We start from the raw sequence: 20825 nt of genomic DNA on the forward strand, positions 1-20825 counted from the left end.
CGATCCCTCCAATTCTAGCAGCGGAAATCAACAATACCTGCTAAACCAACTGCTCACCATCCCCGAATGGATCACCGCAGATACCACAAAACAACACGGGGTCAGTACTGACTAATCGAATATAAGTTAGACAATAAAGTAAAATAGCTGATCATCCGCTATCCCACGCTTATCACCTCGTACCAACACCGACTACACCCGAAGGGTGTAGCCCTGCCAGATTACCCATCGCAACAGGTAATCCTCGCCGCCAGTGGGTGACCGCAGCCCATCCCCACCTAGTCCAGCTCTTCAACGAGCGACTGATAGTCCCTGTCCCTTAATGTGCACATCCCCTCTCGTGGCGGGTTCCACGGAGGGCGAACTAGGGTGTGGAGTCACTCCCGCAAGTGACTCCACCACAATCCCAATCACAACATCGCAACTGTCACATGACAACGTCATCATCACCACAACCACTATACTCCGATGATCAGCGGATAGCCATGATTTACAATACAATCATATATTCAATTCAATTAACAGTAAACTGAGTAGGGAGACCCTACCTCACAGCAAAGCCTGAAAGGACTCCATCTATAGCCACGCACGACTCCGTTAAGCACCCTAACAAAGGTAACCGTATCCTATTATACGACTATACTCAAAGAGATCATACAAAAGAACACAAAGCAGAACTTACCTAACCTTGCACATTGGTGACCACCCAGACAACCACCACCCACGTCCCTCTTGTTCCGCGAATCCCGATATTCCCATGGTATGGTTTTAAGCTAACCCCTTTAAGGTATGAGGTTATGGAGAGATAGAGTAGGAAGATGGTCTAGGGTTAGAGAAAGAGAAACTGTCGAGGGAAATGAGAAAATAGAAATGAATCTCGCGAACACGCATTTATAAAAACACGTCGACAGCCGCCATACTCGGTCGAGTATAGGAATACTCGGCCGAGTAGACTCCACTCGGTCGAGTATTGGTGATACTCGGCCGAGTGGCCTCCGCTAGGTCGAGTGACTGACCTATACGCCCCCCTATTACCAGTCTGATCCCTCACCCCATCAACCCTAAGGTCTGTTTGGTCAACAAAATCGGTCAACAGCGTCCCTACAATTCCCGAGTATTACAATCTTCCCCCCTTAAAAGAACTTCGTCCCCGAAGTTCAGCCCGCACGACACTACCGCAAAAGACTTTACATACCATGACTCTAACCACCTTCACAAAGGTATACAATTTCACACTATCCATACATTACCATGAACCATCTTACTCAACAACAATCGCTTATCACAGCCACCTTTCCCAACAATAACCCATTCTCAAAACAGTATGTACCCATATACCTACATGAGTATGCAATTGCGACACTTTACACAACGTAAGGAACCCACACACAATGTAAACTACCACATACCGCACACTTTATATTAAATATACAAATGCCACGCGATACTCCATTGTAGAGCAACACTCACATTATAAGGAGTAACTAAGTATACAACCACCACTTTCCAAATACGCGATATATAAGTACACAATCACCACATTCCGAACACGCACACCATTGATCATCATTTGACTCGAATCTTTATATTACTTGACACCCGTGCACCATATAATTTTCATATTAATTGGATACACATAGATGCGGCTTAAAGAAACATAATTGTAATTTAGTAACTCCGAATGTGAACGCCTAACATACATATAATTCCCAATATTTCATAAAAATTAAATACTCACTCATAAATAAAATACATATTTCACAATTAAAATACTTATCATAAAAAAAAAAAAAAACTATAACCTTTATATTACTCGAATACAACAAAGCTATCACTTCAAGGGATCATAGATATAACCAGACACATGTTTTACATATATAACTAAACACATGTTTTACATACCTGAAATACTTAATTCCGCGACATTACTCTTCCCCTCTTAAAGGAACTTCGTCCCCGAAGTTCACCACTAATCATATTCCCAACCCAACGCTAAAACGTACCACATGACGGTGACATTACTCATAAGCTCATTTAGCTTACCTTGTTTTACGACATTACACTCTTGTGACTTATAAAACCAAATACTTCAGCCACCAACATATATACTCTTATAGCAACAATTAACACATAGAACAATCAACAAACATTCATAAATTAGGTCTATACGTAACTTCATCGAAACAATTATCATTGTAACCAAACATATACATACGTATAAAACTTCTTACAGTGAGCACGTGATATGACTAAATTATTACTTTCATATAGCTAAATGTCTAAGGTGCCCCCCCCTAAATCGCCAACCTGTTTTATATAACAAAACATTCATAAATTTATAGCCGATACCACGAATCAGAAATCCATGAGGCTGTAAGAATCCATCTGAGGATCGTCATCCAGTATAACATAGTACAACGAGTATCTAACAAGCTTAATCATACGATTATTACGTAATAATGGAATTCACATAACAGATTTCAAATAACCCCTGAATCGACAGTAATCGGCCGAGTATGAAGATTTACTCGGTCGAGTAAGCTCTACTCGGTCGAGTATAGGAATACTCGGCCGAGTAAGCTCTACTCGGTCGAGTAGTATCCCATACTCGGTCGAGTGATGTCCGCAGAGAGCGTTTTGTTACTATTACTTAGCTATTACTAGCAACAATTCTTCACAATCATAGAAAACATAACAAATTTCTACCTCAAGTGTCATGAACATGTCTCCATACATTAACCAAGTAACGGCCTTGAGGCCACATACACTCGTCCAAAATAAGATACCCAATACCAACAACAATATCCAAAGGGAAATAAAAATCCAACCAACAAGGTAAATCCATCACCACCAAGTAAATCCGACATAAACGAACTAAAGCAAATAATCTAACGACATAAAATCAATGACGAGGACCCTCCTCCATGCCATCATCTCCTCCTGTGCCAGAGGTACCTGCACCTGAACTCCCTGCTCCTGGAAAGCCCGCCGCCGAGTAGTCCCCTCCTAGCCGATCGCCGGAGTTGGCTCCCCACGGTCCCGCGAGGTAGCCAAACTCAGTCTCCTCCGGAGGTCTCCAGTAACGCGGGTCCACTCCATAGCTGTGGAACACCCCCGTATCCACTCCCGGTCCTCTCCACCAGACAGGCTGTGCTAACTGAGTCCCGATGCCCTGGTTAAGGGTCATCTCATGTAGGTTGCGGAGCACCAAGGTAGAAGAGATCCGCTCAGCCAGCTCATGAGGCTGCATCCTAGGGTCATGTACCGTAGGGTATGGCGAGTACTGGTAAGGATGGTAAGGGTAGGAGTCGGGGGCAGAGTAAGAGGGCTCAGACACAACCGGGTCTACCCTAGACTGCCTAACTCCACGACGCTCTCTAGGTGGGGGAGGTGCCTGCTGCTGCCCCTCAGGCACGGTGGAAGGCTCAGGTAAGTCCAGAAGGATCCGTGGGTCAATCAGGTAAGACTGGGGCTCGGGTCTAGGGATGCCACAAGGCTCCCACTCGGCCAAATGATCAACAACAGGGAGGTGAGCTGGGTCCGGAAGCACCATCCACATAGTCCCTCTCACCCTCCAAGCATACGACCCATCATCCAACTTCCTCAACCATCGGTTCTGACGCCAATACTGGGCGTCCATGGTAGGTACAACCTCAACATACTCATTCCCCTCAGGAGGTGGGGCCTCAAAGTCGGCCAGTCTCTGAGCTAGGCGGGTCACTATGGCCCCGCAAGCAACAAATCGGGTCTCAGACTGTGCCATGAGCTCCAGACTGGAACACACTATACCAGGAGCACTGTAGTAAAACGGTTTCCGGCGGTGGAGGTTAAGGTAAGACACAAGGAGCATGACCTCGTGAGAATTGAGCTTACTCACGTCATCTCTAGAGTAAAGCAGGCAGGTCAACATCCTTAGGAACATACGAAGGGACACGTGTTGAATGTCATTAATCAACATGGCACTGACGGTAGGGGCGGGTCTGCCAGTCAAATAAGGTAGGTACTGAGGTGCGCCACTGTTCTTGGCCACGTCACTAAGGTAGTCATCCTCCTCAGCCTCTAAACCTAAATGGTCAGCCAACTCATCCATGGTAAGCTCATGGTCCCTATTCAGGAGACGAAAAGAAACGGTCTTTCCCTTCTTATCATACACAAAAGAACTCAAAAACTCTAGGGTCAAGTGAGGGTATGATTTCTTTCTCAAGTGATACAACCCCTCCATGCCCAAAATCTTGAATATGTGAACTATGTCTTCCTTAATCCCCAGAGTCTCAAGAATACTAGGGTTGACACAACGGGTGGGGCGAAAAGGACGACGCATAAGGGCCACGAAAGCCTTACGATGATCAAAGTTAGCGAAAATTACTGATGGATGAGCCGCCACCGGCGGTACAACCGGTTCGTTGCTACCCTGGCCAACCTCGAGTTGGACCTCTGCGCGAGACCTCTTGTTGGGTAAACCTCTAGTTTTCACCATACTGCAAGAAAAACATTTTTAACAAAAGATTGACACTTGCAGGTTCGGAACACAAAAGACGGACTGTTCTAATTGTATATCGATTTTGGAATAAGCTTAGGAAGATAAACTATCAGAAATCACCATGTATTTTACAATTCACTTAGTTTTAAGTTTTTAAATTGCTTCAAAACGGGAAATACTCATCAACAATTAAGAAGAATTTCGTTTATGCTAACCCTATAAACCAGAAATTGAATTTTAACTCATGAAACTAATCAACCAAATTGTACCCAAGTTGTAGGTGTGGCCAAAATCGAAAATCCAGAAGGTTACGACCAATTTCAATTGTTTTTAACAAGAAATTGAAATATAGCATGTTGATACACAAAATCTTTGAAAACCATAAAGGAAGTTGAGTTTAAATCTTACCTTAAACTGAGTTAGGCAACTAAGGACAAGTGTGGCACCAAGATCTTACCCAAAAGCTTGAGAAAAGAGGAGTATGGAGTTTTAGAAAGAAGAAAAGATGAAGATGGGAGGCGGAAATAAGAGAGAAAGGTACGAATTTAGGGTTTTTGTATAACCCGTAATGGGCCTGCTACAGCAACACTCGGTCGAGTGTTGGGAATACTCGGCCGAGTGTTCACTACTCGGTCGAGTGGTTACAATACTCGGCCGAGTGTGCAATACTCGGTCGAGTATCATTCTTACTCGGTCGAGTCTTGAGGACCAGAATAGATTATTATTCTAACAAAATGGGCACTTGGTTATGTGACCTGACACTCGGCCGAGTTTGGTCCACTCGGTCGAGTACTCGTATCTACTCACTCTAACCTTCGAATTAAGGAAGAAGTCGTAAGTTTTCACTGTTCCTGCAAAACCAAATAACATCGTTCGGAGTTCCGGGATTCCGGCTCGTCACAATTAAAGCGGATTCCTACCACGTAAACACACAACAACACGTATATCTGCACATTCATCTCCAAACAATCATCACTTTCACTTTATCCTTCACTATTCCAAGAAACTACTTTACTGTACCCATAACGCACATGTGACAATCTAATTACAATAATTACCAGGTTTAGTTCTATATCACATCATTTCCACTTCTGCTAATCACCAAACATACAACTCATTCACATTGTAATACAATAATGCCACACCTACACGTCCCACATGAAACAAATTGATTAAGTTGTCATTGATCACACATTGTAATAATTCCATATTCACTTCCACTTTTCTACACATTTACTAACACATATCACTCTAGTAATAGATACACACAATGGATGCACACAGCACGCAACACTTAGCAACTCACGACTCACACTAGCTACCCTTTCCCGTGTCTGGCTTAAGTCCGATGGGGCCATGATTTTGAAATGAGGGCGCCTACTCACCCAAAATCTAGCATCGGCTGGGGCTCCCAACGTACATACACCAGGTTCATTTTAGTTGACACCCTATGTTCATTAATTTCGTTGGTTCAGGTTCCAAAATCGTCGGCTCTGATACCACTTTGTCACACCCCCGTACACCAGAACGCCTTACCAAGGACCATTCCAGTGTATGACGGTGTCACCATCTCGGTTTCCCGAGGAAGTAGATCAAATTAGACAATATAAGAACAATATTATATCATTAGAACATCTATTACATTACCCTTCCATTCACGTTTCCAAAGATACAATACAATTACAACACTTGTGATTCTACAATCTCTAGATTAGTAGCGTGATGACTCGATCCCTCCAATTCTAGCAGCGGAAATCAACAATACCTGCTAAACCAACTGCTCACCATCCCCGAATGGATCACCGCAGATACCACAAAACAACACGGGGTCAGTACTGACTAATCGAATATAAGTTAGACAATAAAGTAAAATAGCTGATCATCCGCTATCCCACGCTTATCACCTCGTACCAACACCGACTACACCCGAAGGGTGTAGCCCCGCCAGATTACCCATCGCAACAGTAATCCTCGCCGCCGATGGGTGACCGCAGCCCATCCCCACCTAGTCCAGGCTCTTCAACGAGCGACCGATAGTCCCTGTCCCTTAATGTGCACATCCCCTCTCGTGGCGGGTTCCACGGAGGGCGAACTAGGGTGTGGAGTCACTCCCGCAAGTGACTCCACCACAATCCCAATCACAACATCGCAACTGTCACATGACAACGTCATCATCACCACAACCACTATACTCCGATGATCAGCGGATAGCCATGATTTACAATACAATCATATATTCAATTCAATTAACAAGAACCGAGTAGGAGACCCTACCTCACAAAGAAAGCCCGAAAGGACTCCATCTATAGCCACGCACGACTCCGTTAAGCACCCTAACAAAGGTAACCGTATCCTATTATACGACTATACTCAAAGAGATCATACAAAAGAACACAAAGCAGAACTTACCTAACCTTGCACATTGGTGACCACCCAGACAACCACCACCCACGTCCCTCTTGTTCCGCGAATCCCGATATTCCCATGGTATGGTTTTAAGCTAACCCCTTTAAGGTATGAGGTTATGGAGAGATAGAGTAGGAAGATGGTCTAGGGTTAGAGAAAGAGAAACTGTCGAGGGAAATGAGAAAATAGAAATGAATCTCGCGAACACGCATTTATAAAAACACGTCGACAAAATAGCCATACTCGGTCGAGTATAGGAATACTCGGCAGTAGTACTCCACTCGGTCGAGTATTGGTGATACTCGGCCGAGTGGCCTCCGCTAGGTCGAGTGACTGACCTATACGCCCCCCTATTACCAGTCTGATCCCTCACCCCATCAACCCTAAGGTCTGTTTGGTCAACAAAATCGGTCAACAGCGTCCCTACAATTCCCGAGTATTACAGAATTAAATTAAATGCTAATGCTAATGCCATGTGGAATTAAATTAAATGCTTTAGTCTAACCTTTTAACTATATTGTACTCAATGTTAGCCTTTTATACTATTATTATTATATAGATTTAAAGAAATAAAGAAATGTATACTTTAATTTTACGAGTTGTGTTAATATGAAAAATTTTAACCGATTCACTAATATCTATGTTCTCTTCCAAAAATTTCAATTAAAATGTGAAATATAATTGTAAATTATGAAACTTTTATGTGAATTTTGGTAAGTTACATCTTTTTTTAGTTTTTTTTAGCTCATCAAATCTTTAATATATACATTTAATTTAAGATATTAATGATGTATTTTGATTTTCTTTATTTGTATGTTACACAATATGTAATGACATATTTGTAAGCACTTTTAGTAATCATTTTTTTTAAGAATTATATCAAATAACCAATAATCTATTAATAAATAGTAAATAATAATTAAATAATCAATAAAAATGAATAGAAATTAATGGGGTATAAAATATAATGTGGAATTAAATTAAATGCTAATGCTAATTATGCCATGTGGAATTAAATTAAATGCTTTAATCTAACCTTTTAACTATATTGTACTCAATGTTAGCCTTTTATACTATTATTATTATATATATTTTAAAGAAATAAATAAATGTATACTTTAATTTTACGAGTTGTGTTAATATGAAAAATTTTAACCCATTCACTAATATCTATGTTCCCTTCCAAAAATTTCAATTAAAATGTGAAATATAATTGTAGATTATGAGACTTTTATGTGAATCTTGGTAAGTTACATCTTTTTTTAGCTCATCAAATCTTTAATATATACATTTAATTTAAGAATATTAATGATGTATTTTGATTTTCTTTATTTGTATGTTACATAATATGTAATGACATATTTGTTAGCACTTTTAGTAATCATTCTTTTTTTTAAGAATTATATCAAATAACCAATAATCTAATAATAATTAATAATTAATAATTAAATAATCAATAAAAATGAATAGAAATTAATGGGGTATGTATAAAATATCATGTGGAATTAAATTAAATGCTAATGTCATGTGGAATTAAATTAAATGTTTTAATCTAGCCTTTTAACTATATTGTATAGATGTTACCATTTACATAAAATGTTGCAATTTACATACATTCAACGAGTTTAACATGTCAAATACCTTTAATATAATTCTAATAAAATACGGTTGTATATTATCTGATATTTAAATCTAATATTTATTAAATATTTGAATCTCCAAATATGGACTATTTATATTGTCACGGTATTAAACACTTAATCACGCTCAATTATATATGTTCATGCATGTATCTAATGATAGCGCATGTTATTACGACCCGTGCATTTTTTGCACGGGTATAAAACTAGTAAATAAAGAATACTATCTTTCTTCTTCTTTGAGTCTTCCCCAATCTTTTCCTCTAATACGCGATTAAAATAACTACCCACTTGTTTGACACTTGTGTAAAGAAAACAAACTACTATTTTAAAAGCGATCGATGACAGAGGAGAAGGTTAAAAAAAAAGTCGGTATCTTTCCTGAAGATAAAATTTTCACTCTTCTATAGGTCGTCCCAAGAAAAAGAAATTGTTAGATTGGTTCGATTTACAGTCCTAAACTTCGGTTAATAAACTCATACATATAAATTCAATAGTTACGGATAAACATGGTCACATGACAAACAATTTTATCGGGTCGGGTTTGGGTTGGGTCAGGTTAGGTTAATTTTGGGTTTTCTAGAATTTTGGCCAGACCAAGTTAGGTACCTTTGATGTAAATTGTATCAAGTCGGGTTATTGCGGACACCGGATCAAGTATCTACTCTCTTTTAGGGTGTCGGATCATGTACAAGTCAGATTATTCGACACAACAATAAATGTTCTGGTCAAGTTATATCAAGTCGAGTTATTTTGAACTAGTGTAGCTCCCGTGCAAATGCACGGTATTTTAGATATAGATATTAGAGAATTTTACAATTAATTAAACTAATGCAGTTTACCTCCATTTTGAAAAGGGTAGAAAATTTGCATATATAATTATAAGGAGATATTTTATTCGTCTTATTTATGTAAAAGTTAAAAATGATTGATGTTATAAAAATAAATTAAGAGATAAATATTGTTTAATGTAGTGAATATAGATAGTGAACACTAATTAATTATGAAATCAGTAGAATATTACATAGACGGGAATTTTAAACATGAGAATTTAGCGATTGTTAATCTTTTAGTATATGGGGGATTTTGATCCACAATTTCTTATTTCATAGAAAACCAATGAATTTTTTTTTTATCATAAAAACTGTGGAGGAAAATCTTTTGCATATCAAATTTGTGCAGATTTTGAGGATTTCAATTTTATGAATATATCCAATAAAAAAATTCCATTTATAATTTAAGACACGCCTACAGAATAGACTATATAATAATCAATTAATCAATACTATATATTAAATCCAGGAACCAAGGAACTTCAATGTAATTAAAGAAAGATACAAATTAATTATACTATATATTTTTAAATCAATAGTATCGTGTGATGGACCAGGTTAAGGGATCTCAATGCAAATATTATATAGTTTGGGTTAAAATTAAATTATATAGAAGCTTGGTAATTTTCCTAAACATGTAAGAGACTAAAACATGGTCAATTTTCCTTAAAATAAAATAATTAATTAAGATGGTCAATTTTCTTAAAATAAAATAATTAATTAAGGTGGTCAATTTCAAGGAGACTAAAAGAAAGAATATGCTAAGTAATTTTCCTAAATTTTTATAGAAGACTAGAAGATGGTCAATTTCCTTAAAATAAAATAATTAATTAGTATAAACATACACACTTATGGTATTAATTATTATCATCATAAAATTATATATTAAATTTAAAATATATGCAATTTTATTAAACTTTATAGTTTATTAAATGTATAGAGATGTTAATTATTTAACATACAAAAATATAATAAGTAGGTTATAAATAATTCAAGTTAGATTCCATAATATATAATATTGCATAATTCTTTCGATTTGATTTAATGCATATATATAATATATTTATATAAATATATAATGCTCTTAAAATTGCATGCCTAAGTAGTAAGAGTAATTTCGTCAGTAAAGAAAAGAATTGTAGTAACATTGGATATCTCACTCATTTGAATAGTAAAAGTAACAATATTATCAGCGAGATTAGTGAAAGTGGTAGAAATAACAATGAGAGTAGTGAAATAATTAATATTAATGCGGTAATAGTGAAAGTAACAATAATTACGGCGGGAGTAGTGAAATTATCAATATTAATGCGGCAGTAGTGACAGTAACAATAATTATGACGAAAGTAGTGAAAGTAACAATGATTACGGGCAAGTAGTGAAATAACCTAATGTTATTACTATTGTTTCATTAATAAGAGTAAAATCCCCTACTATTAAGAGAATAAAAATTCTCTTAGTTTTCCCTCCAAAAGGCATCTAACTAAATAAGGTAACAAGTAAAAAAAATTCATTACATTATTATCTTTTCAATTAATATATTCTTTTAATTAAACTCTAATCTTTTTAATTAAAACTAGTTTAGATCCCGCGCAATGAATGCGCGGTATTTATAGAGTTTATTTTTAGAAAAAAAAAATTAACTATAAAACTAATCAAAAAAATTGAGTAATATCATGAAATGTGTATATTTTTAAACAAAATTAATGAAATTTTTTATAAATTTTTTATTAGCATATCTTTTAGGTACGATTTAGCATACAAAGAACGAATTTTTTATCACAAAAATCTTAGAGACAAATTTTAAATAAGGGATTATATCAAAATAAGAAAGTAAATAAGAGATTTTATCAAAATAGAAAATGTGTTTTAGGCGGGAAAACTTGAAGCTTTTCCTATTCTTTTAGTATATAGGGGATGATCTTATGAGTAATGGTAATTTGAAGATGTTTTTTGAAGATATATTATCTGACGTGCAATATTTGGCATGATTGACGGTATATTCTTTTTGGCAATGATTTTATATATTTCGATTAGTGAAAGATATATTTCGAGATTTGTAATATATGAACCCAAATTTTTGGCAATGATCGAGCATTTTTTACTTGTAGCAATATAGCAATGATTGACGGCATATTCTTTTTTTTTTTGCAATGATTGAAGATTTTATACTTATTTTTTGGCAATCAAATTTTACGTTATTTTTGGGCAAGATCATTGATATGATCTACATTTTCTGATATCTTATCGTAATTATAATGACTTCAGCAACTATAATTTGCAGAATAATATATGCAATCAAATAATCATCCTTGGGCAAGATAATAAGTTATATTTTGCTGAAATCATTATCCTGGCAATCAAATAATATAATATATGATCTACATTTTCTGGCAATATAATCAAATAATATATGTAGCAATCAAATTTTATGTTATTTTTGGGTAAGGTCATTTATATGATCCTACATTTAGCACATAGTAGAATAGAACGTTATACATAATATTTTTTTGGAATCATTTTTTTACATTAGACTTAGCCCATAGTAGAATGCAAAAATTAAAAGCCCAATTAGAAGATAATATTTTAGGCGGGAAAAAACGTAGATTGGCCTATTCATTTAGTAAATATGGGATTCATATTTATGATTTTTTCACTGAAATCCATAATTTTTTATGCAATCATTTCCATTTACATAAATATTATTTTTCATCAGTTATACTCTAAAATTACGCAAACCTGCTTCTTATGGAGTCTTTAACATAATTATTGTCATCACTTACACCCTAAAATTACGTAAATCTGTTTCTTATATTACCCTTCATCGTTTACACACTAAATATGGTGTATATTTTAAAGGACGCAACAATTTTTATGTTTTTTTTAATTAAAAATAAAAAAATATTAGTCTAATTATTCGTAAATCGTCTTTTTAAGTGAGTGGTATACTGTTTTTACCTCTTATTGTTATAAGGTTTATACGCATTTTATTTAGATTTTACATTTTTACATCACTTAATTGTAATTTAATGTCATAAATTAGTTTTATGCAATGATATAACATTATAGAGTTAATTTTTATAGTAAAGTAAAAATGGTTTAAGACAAAAATAACTTAACTTAAAGTGTCTTTTGATGGTAATAAATTTTCATTTTCTACCTCTTACTAAGATTATATTAGTACATTATAATATTAAAGGTACAATTAATATAATGAGAATGTCTCTTTATAAAACAAAACTAAAAAATACCATGCTGTAGCACGATGATCTACACCAGTATTAATAGAAAAAATAGTGAATTTGTCTCAAAATTTATTTCATCATAATTTTAGGATTTTAGGATATGTCATAGAATTATATATTAATGATAAATTTATGGGTTATGCAACTTTTAAGTAATTTTATTTAATGAAAAAATAATAATTTAATGGTAAGTAGAGGTAGTCCGGGCGAAGCCATGCACATTATATAGTTTTAAATCAATAACATTGTGCGATGGACCAAAACAAGGGACTTCAATGTAAATATTATATAGTTTTGGTTGAAGAATTTAGAGAACACCGAAACATGGTGATTTTTCTTAAAATAAACATGCCCCACTTATGGAAACTATTAAAATAAATATGTTAATACTTTAACATAAACAAAAATAATATAAGTATATTATATTTTGGAAACTATTAAAATGTAAATAAATCAAGATAGATTTCCAAAAAATATAATATTCCATAATTATTTCGATTTGATTAATTTAAGAGTAAATTAGATTTTACTCCCTTTTGAAACACGTTTTGCTAAAATTACTCCCTTTTAAAACGATTTGCTAAAATTACTCCCATATCTTTACCTCAGGCAAGAAATTGCTCCCAAAACCCAACTCAGGCCTAATATTCCGTATTTTTTTGAATTTATGACCAGTTTGCCCATGAAATCCCTTCACCATGTTTTATTCCTTTCTCATCCTCACATCACCCACTACGCCGCTCATCGTCACCCACCAAAAGGCTTGCTGTCACCTACTACGCACGCTGCTCAACGTCACCCACCATCGTTGTCTAGTTAATGAACTACAACGATTTCCCACTCAGAGAAAACGAATGGATGGTGTTATTAATAGCAGTTCAGAAATCGAATGACACAAAATCTGAAATTTTCCGTCAACTTTGGGGACATTGTTGATGAGTTTTGCCCAAAAGATCAGTCTCTTAGTGCTATAAAGATTGTTTTCGAGTTTCAGAAGTTCAATGGTCCCGCATATCAGCAAAATCTGAATTTTCCGTCAACTTTGTTGACATTGTTGATGGGTTTTGCCCAAAAGTTCAGTCTCTTAGTGCTACAAAGAAGATTGCTTTCGAGTTTCAGAAATTCAATGGTCCCGCATATCATATGATTGGAGATATAATCGAAACGGAGGTAAGATTGTAGCGGCCTTATCAAAAGTCAATAGAATGAGTGAGGAAGGAGGGAGGGTGACTGGCGGAAAAGAGGCGGCGGTTGGATTGTACAGGGCACGAGGTGGATGACGGCTGTAAGGCGGCACAACAACCACGGAGGCGTGTGCACAGGAAATCGATACATAAAGGTGAAGGGATTTCAGGGGCAAATTGGTCATGAAAATAGAGAAAAGGCGGAAAAATTCAAAAAAAGACGGAATATTAGGCCTGAGTTGGGTTTTGGGAGCAATTTCTTGTCTGAGGTGAAGTTATGGGAGTAATTTTAGGAAATGGTTTTAAAAGGGAGTAATTTTAGCAAAACGTGTTTCAAAAGGGAGTAAAATCTAATTTACTCTTAATTTAATGTATATATGTAATATATTTAATGCATATATGTAATATATTTATTAAATTACTAGAAGTAAAATTGGATATAGTAATATGTTAGTAATCACTCATTCGATGCTTAAATAGTAAAAGTAATTCTGTTAGTAATGAAAAATGAATTGTAGTAACATTAGATATAGTCAAAGTAACAATATTAGCAGCGAGCGGGAGTAGTGAAAGTAACAGAAGTAACAACGTGAGTAGTGAAATTATCAATATTTATGTACAAGTAGTGAAAGTAACAATAATTACGTAACAATAAATACGGTGGAAGTAGTGAAAGTAATAACGAATGTAATAAAATTAACAATACTAAGAACAAAAGAAAGCATATATGAACAATTAGCTAAACAATCGATTTAAGTAAAATATTAATTGCGGGAGTAGTGAATTTGTCTCATAATTTATTTCATTGTAATTTTAAGATATACTCCGTATCATAGAAAAATATATTAATAATAAATTTATAAATTGTACAATTTTAAAGTAGTTTTAGTTAATTAAAAATATAATTTAATGCTAAATAGAGGTAACCCGGGCGAAGCTGGGCACCCATACTAGTAAACCTAATTCTAGATACTAAAATTTTAGGCGGAAAAATTTGGAAATTCACCTATTCTAGTAGTAAAATAGGGGAGTACGGGTCAAGTTTCTATTTTTTTGAAGGTGTTTTTTTTTTTTTTTTTTTTTTTTTGGCAACTCTTTTTTAAGGTGTCGATACTCATAGTATACAAGTCGGATTATTTGAATTGGTTCAGTTTTGAAGGTCTAGTTGCGGATCACCTAAAAGTCCTTGACGGAGCTTCCAAGTTCCAATCAAACCATATATACTCCTTCTCGTAGCTACTCAACAGTCATACCCTGCTACAACTTCAACTAATCTTCGGCACAAATCCCAATAATGGCCGCCGTAACTTCCGCCACCGCCGCCGTAACAACCGCCGCGAAACTCGACAACTTCGCGTTTGCGTCTCCTCTCTGCCGTCGATTCCTTCGTTTTTCTTCTCCTTCTCTTCGTCGTTCTCAGTTTACACCGTTAACCTCCTCCTATCATTCTTCTGGTAATTAACTTTAATCTGTAATCAGTAATTTTATTGTTATTATTATAATTAAAGGATTTGTGTATGATCATAAGCACTGATACGAATTTAGTAGAAGAAAATATTGTTTTTGTTTGACAGTTAGATTCTGTGAGTTTCTAGTTGCGGTTCTATTTGTTCGTATTGATTTGTAGATGAACGTTCGTTTGTTTTTTTATCTCAATGTGTCACGAAATTGTGCTAGTTTGAGGTATTTGCAAATGTCGTGAAACGTTGCATTTTGATGATTATCTTTGTTCATATCATTTAGTAGATGCATCTTTGTTTGATTTTTTATCTCAATTTGTCGCGAATTTGTGTTAATCTCGATATATTTGCAAATGTGTGAAATGTAACATTGTAATTCTCTTTGTTCATATTGATTAATAGATGCAGTGATGCACCTTTGTTTGATTAATTGATTCCCAGCTCAATATGTCGCGATTGCAAAAATGTGTTAATTTAGACTTAGAGTTACCTGCAAATAGCGTGAAGTGTTACTTTTCGACGTCATAATTGTGTTCATGCTACATTGGAACTTGCTAGTAAGAATCTAATCAAGCGCGGTTTCGCCTCGATTCCTGATCACCTCCAAAGTATCAATGTTTCTTTTTATTAGTTCACAATTTTTCGGGGCAAAATGGTAATAAAGTATGGTGTATATCTTGGTGTATCTCTCAGCTAGTGTTTATGTCAGCCTGACAATTGAGACAAAGTAGGTAATTAGACACTGAACCTTTGACGTCATTTAGCAAGAGTATGTGTTGTTAATGTCTAGGTGTTCAATACTTCAATTAGTGGATGTCATTTACTATTAGTAATCGAGTGAAAGTGAGTTTAGTGATTGGTTGATATTTGTTAGATTATGTTTAAAAAATTTGTAATGTAGCTGATTAGCCTTTTTGTTAAGAAAGTGCATTGTTTGCTATTGATTGCTCATCATCCCATCACTAGTAAAAAAAAAAAAGGAGGCTAAGCTACCAGAGTGATTATGTATCTAGTTCGTGGCGAAGGCTCTTTCAATTTTCAAATTCAATTGAAGCCACTGCCTTTGTTGAATAGGTGTAAGGTTCTCTATATTCTGAACTTGTCCCAATTAACTATTGTCATTGGGTTTGCGGTGGTTGTTATTCCATTGTCAGTATTATATTCGTCACATGCAATCAGAAAACTGAAAAAAATTATCTTCAATTGCCGAAAAATACAGCAAAAAAGCTCTGCTAAGGTAACTTCGCTATTCAGAACAAGGATGGACGCGTAAGAATGGATGCTTAACTGTTTTGATTTTTATATAGAGATATCAGATATGAATCTATCTGATTCGGAAAGGAAAAACTTGCATCAGAATCATTCAATTAACTTGGAGGAAATTTCCATTTTATTTCCCTAAGTTTTGGGTTAATTTACTTTTGTGCCTCTCAAGTTTTGGCTGATTCTGAGCTGGTAACGTGAGATTTGAACTATTTTGTGTAATTTTACAGGCATTAAAGCTCAAGTTGCAGCTGCTGAACAAGCTATTGTTGGTGCTCAACAAAATGTCGAATCCCCAGTTGTAATTGTCACAGGAGCTTCTAGGGGTATTGGAAGAGCAGTTGCTTTAGCATTGGGGAAGGCTGGTTGTAAGGTTTGTGTTTATTAATGATCTGTCTTTTGTACCTTTGGTTGTGGCTCTGGATCAACCTCAGTAATATGCTAAATCCCTGATCCTTCTTTGGGCGGGTTTTATTTTTCATTATCTAAATCTGTCTGACTGTATAATGGCAATCTTTTTTTAAGGAGAACAAAAATACACACTAATTTATTGCAGTATCCACAATTCTGACCTAGGCAACTACGAGCACCTAGCTATTTTTTTTTTTCCCTAATAGCGCTGATTGTAGAGAAAAAAATGTAGTTAGTTTTAGTTTATTCTTAATTCTGACCTTGATAACTACTAAAACATAGCTACGTTCTACATAAGGATGTGGCTACTAATCTCACCAGGTGCAAGAATGTACTTTATCTTGCTTCTAGCTTCCGAAGAGGCTAATTTCTAAGTCCCCATGAATAAATTACTTATTCTGTGCTTACCTTACCAGATGAACGAGAAGAGTTAGACAAACACAATCTCCATATAATGAAATGAATACAAATATAATTGGTTATTGCTTCTACATTTCTTGTTTGGTCTTGAAACATGAACACTGCACAAGTCTTTTGCATCTAGTTTGCCACAAACATTGAACTGGCTGTATGGATGCAGGTCCTGGTAAACTATGCAAGGTCGTCGAAGGAGGCTGAAGAAGTATCAAATCAGGTTACTTCCTTGTGTTTTGGGTTTTTAGTAAACATATTTAGTCAAACACCAATGTTGGTCATCATAGATACTAGAATCTCTTTGTTTTTGTCTTAAATCACTGGTCCAGTTCCTCTTTAATCGTATTTTTCGAATGTAAAAGGATGTAAAAGGTTTGGTGGTCCTATTATTCCAGCGCGTCTTTGTGCTGGACGAAGGAATGCCTTACTCTCTTTGCAGTTCTGAGTCCCTGACATCCTGTTTGGAAGGGAAGAATAGTTGTTTAAATATAAAAAAAATTCACCCACTTCTCAATATTCTGAAACTTACAAAGTGACTACGGTCATATTTAAGTTAACTTGTCAAACAACAGCTCATTACAGAGTTCTGTTTGTAAATTGGGCAGTTTTCCATATAACCTTTCACGACTCGATTTGAAGTGCAGACGTCTCCAGTTCTGAACTGATAAAGCTTAATTTCTTCCTTTTGACAAGCTGAAAAATAACAAATTTGAAACACATTTCTATTTTCATGCCAAACTAACGAAATACTCTCAGTAATGCCCCATGACTTTAATTTTTTTTCTTTTCTATTCGTCTCTTGTTACCTTTGGCATTAGTTTTAGTTTTGTAGAGAGCTACTCTCGCTCATTGAAATACATGTTTCACTTGAAGTTTATATCTGCTGAATTATATTGTAAACAGCATTTATACTGCTCACTGTAGCTTGTAGCTGAGTCATCTGAGAAAATTTGAGTGACGAATCATTTCGTTTATAGTTAAAGTGGGCGAATCATCTGAGATCTTAAGACCCAAATTTTTTTAGTACTCTAGTGATTTGATATTTTTTGGAATATTTTGACAGATTGAGTCATTTGGTGGAAAAGCTCTTACGTTTGGGGGTGATGTATCGAAAGAAGAGGATGTAGAATCAATGATGAAAACTGTGAGCTTATTTTCCCCGGGAAACTGGTTTCAGTTGCCAGAGATGTTTTTTTAGTGATATCAGATATTGTTTTATGAGGCTTAGCTGCTATCTTTGTGCAGGCAGTGGATGCATGGGGAACTGTTGATATCTTAGTGAATAATGCAGGTTCGAGCCATTGTTTCTGGATCTCTGACCATTACATCTAATCTTTTTTTCTCTTGAACAATACATCAACCTCCATGTCTAAGTATGCAGGATATGGCCTAATTAGAGAGTACTTTTTCTCCACAATCTTAATGTTCCTTTTTAATTAGGTATTACACGGGATGGCTTGTTGATGAGGATGAAAAAATCCCAATGGCAAGACGTCATTGACTTGAATCTCACTGGGGTGTTTCTTTGCACACAGGTTTGTGCAATTTGCGACCTGTAAACTTCACTGATTGTTTAGGTTGGTTTTGATGCTCAAGAATCTATATTTTGTTTCAGGCTGCTGCAAAAATAATGATGAAGAAGAAAAAGGTACTTGTTAATTCCTTGTTATGTTCATGGCGGAGTAGTATACTGAAGTAATGGGTGAATTTTGTATTGCATTTAGTTGTCGTAGTTTCAAAAGTGAGGACCATTACTTTGTGAAGATAGCTATGTTGATTAAAATCATTAGAAGTTTGATTGCCACACAATTTATTGATGCAGGGACGAATTATTAACATTGCATCAGTGGTTGGCTTAGTTGGCAATGCTGGCCAAGCCAATTATAGTGCTGCAAAAGCTGGTGTTATTGGTTTCACAAAATCTGTTGCACGGGAGTATGCCAGCAGGAGTATTAATGCAAGTAGTTTGGATCCTTCTATTCATTTTAACTATCAAATTGATTTTTGTTGGATAATTTTTGCATCAAGTGAGCTTAGTCTTCCATGCATCTAACGAGGTAAACCTGAGCAGGTTAATGCGATTGCTCCTGGGTTTATTGCATCTGACATGACAGCCAAACTTGGTGAAGATCTCGAGAAGAAAATTCTAGCCAGCATTCCTCTGGGTGAGTGAAGATTAACTGCACATTTCCTTTGCACACTTGTCGCTTTATGACTGCATATAATTAATTTCAAATAGCCACATTCTCTGGGCTGCTGGATGAAGGTGATGTGGGTTGGGATCACAAATTCATGTACTAGAATCTAGATTGTTTCACTATGAGACTAAACGAACTATTTGTATAATTAACTGAGAAATATGAAATATTAGCGAGTTTTTATGTTAGTCTCACGTTAGAACAGTTTCATACAAGACTTGGACTACTGGAGTACTGGGAGAATTAGGAGACTGACATTAAGACTGTCTCACATTTGGTTTGGTCTCACTTTTAAGACGGTCTCACACAAGAGTGGGCTTCCGAGAGTCTTAGGAGACTAGCAAACAGAGGTTTTATGAAGAGATTTATAATAGCTGGTGACAGTTTACGGTAAACATTTACAGGACGATATGGTCAACCAGAGGAAGTAGCCGGATTAGTAGAATTTTTGGCACTAAACCCTGCGGCTGGTTATATGACTGGACAGGTAACACACTAATTCAGATTTAGGCTCTCTTTACTTTAGCCGAACCACAAATATTGATGTTTTTTTTTCCTGAGTGCAGGTTTTAACAATTGATGGGGGTATGGTCATGTAAGTGAGTCAGTCACAATGTTTGGTCTTCTTCCAGTGAGATGCCACAATGTTCGTCTGTGAACACGTAGATTTGCTGGTTATAGAGATTGTTTGAGGATTTAACTGAGATTGAAAACTTGGCTGCCTTTTTCTATTTCATCCACAAGTATACTTTTACTAGACTCGATGGAGACAGAGAGTTGAGAAGTTGTGCAATGACTACTTTTTACTGTGAAGTCGGATTTTGCGTAACAAAAATATCTTTTTGGTGTTTTTTTTTTTTTTTTTTGCGAACCAAACCTTTTCCTCCTAGATCTTATGTATACAGTTTTTACCGATGTTCAATATTTCTTTCATGCTTTTGTTGTGTTTTTACTTTCGAATTCCGTCTGGATTTAACCCGTGTAATTTGGATAATCACACATTGCTCAATTCAAGAGTGATGGAGTACATTTGTGTGATTTTTCTTTATATGTAAATTGTAGACATTTCTATGTAGATGTCCGCTAACTGAGGTGTAGTCACCAAAGGTTGATACCCAATACTTGCATCCTATATCTGAAAACGACCCCTAGCTCTTCTTTGCGGGTTGGAAAGAGCAAAGTCACTTTGTATTACCAAGCTCCTAGTACACATGGATAATTCCCCGTGTGTCAAAATCATCAATGATAATTAACTGGTGAGTAATAATTTGAAGTTCATTGTGAGACGATG

General features: G+C 35.7%; 1 protein-coding gene across 1 annotated transcript; it reads left to right on the forward strand.

The window, feature by feature from the left end:
* Positions 1-14918: 14918 nt before the first annotated feature.
* Positions 14919-20582, forward strand: LOC141602294 (3-oxoacyl-[acyl-carrier-protein] reductase 4-like). The gene is made up of 11 exons (XM_074422599.1): positions 14919-15242; positions 16742-16884; positions 17503-17556; positions 18400-18480; positions 18582-18627; positions 18777-18871; positions 18952-18984; positions 19159-19293; positions 19408-19501; positions 19939-20021; positions 20101-20582. The coding sequence occupies exons 1-11, from the start codon at positions 15083-15085 to the stop codon at positions 20131-20133; spliced, it is 957 nt and encodes a 318-aa protein (XP_074278700.1). The 5' UTR covers positions 14919-15082; the 3' UTR covers positions 20134-20582.
* Positions 20583-20825: the final 243 nt, after the last annotated feature.

This window comes from Silene latifolia, chromosome 1 (assembly GCF_048544455.1).
Source record: "Silene latifolia isolate original U9 population chromosome 1, ASM4854445v1, whole genome shotgun sequence".
In the NCBI taxonomy this organism is placed as follows: Eukaryota; Viridiplantae; Streptophyta; class Magnoliopsida; order Caryophyllales; family Caryophyllaceae; genus Silene; species Silene latifolia.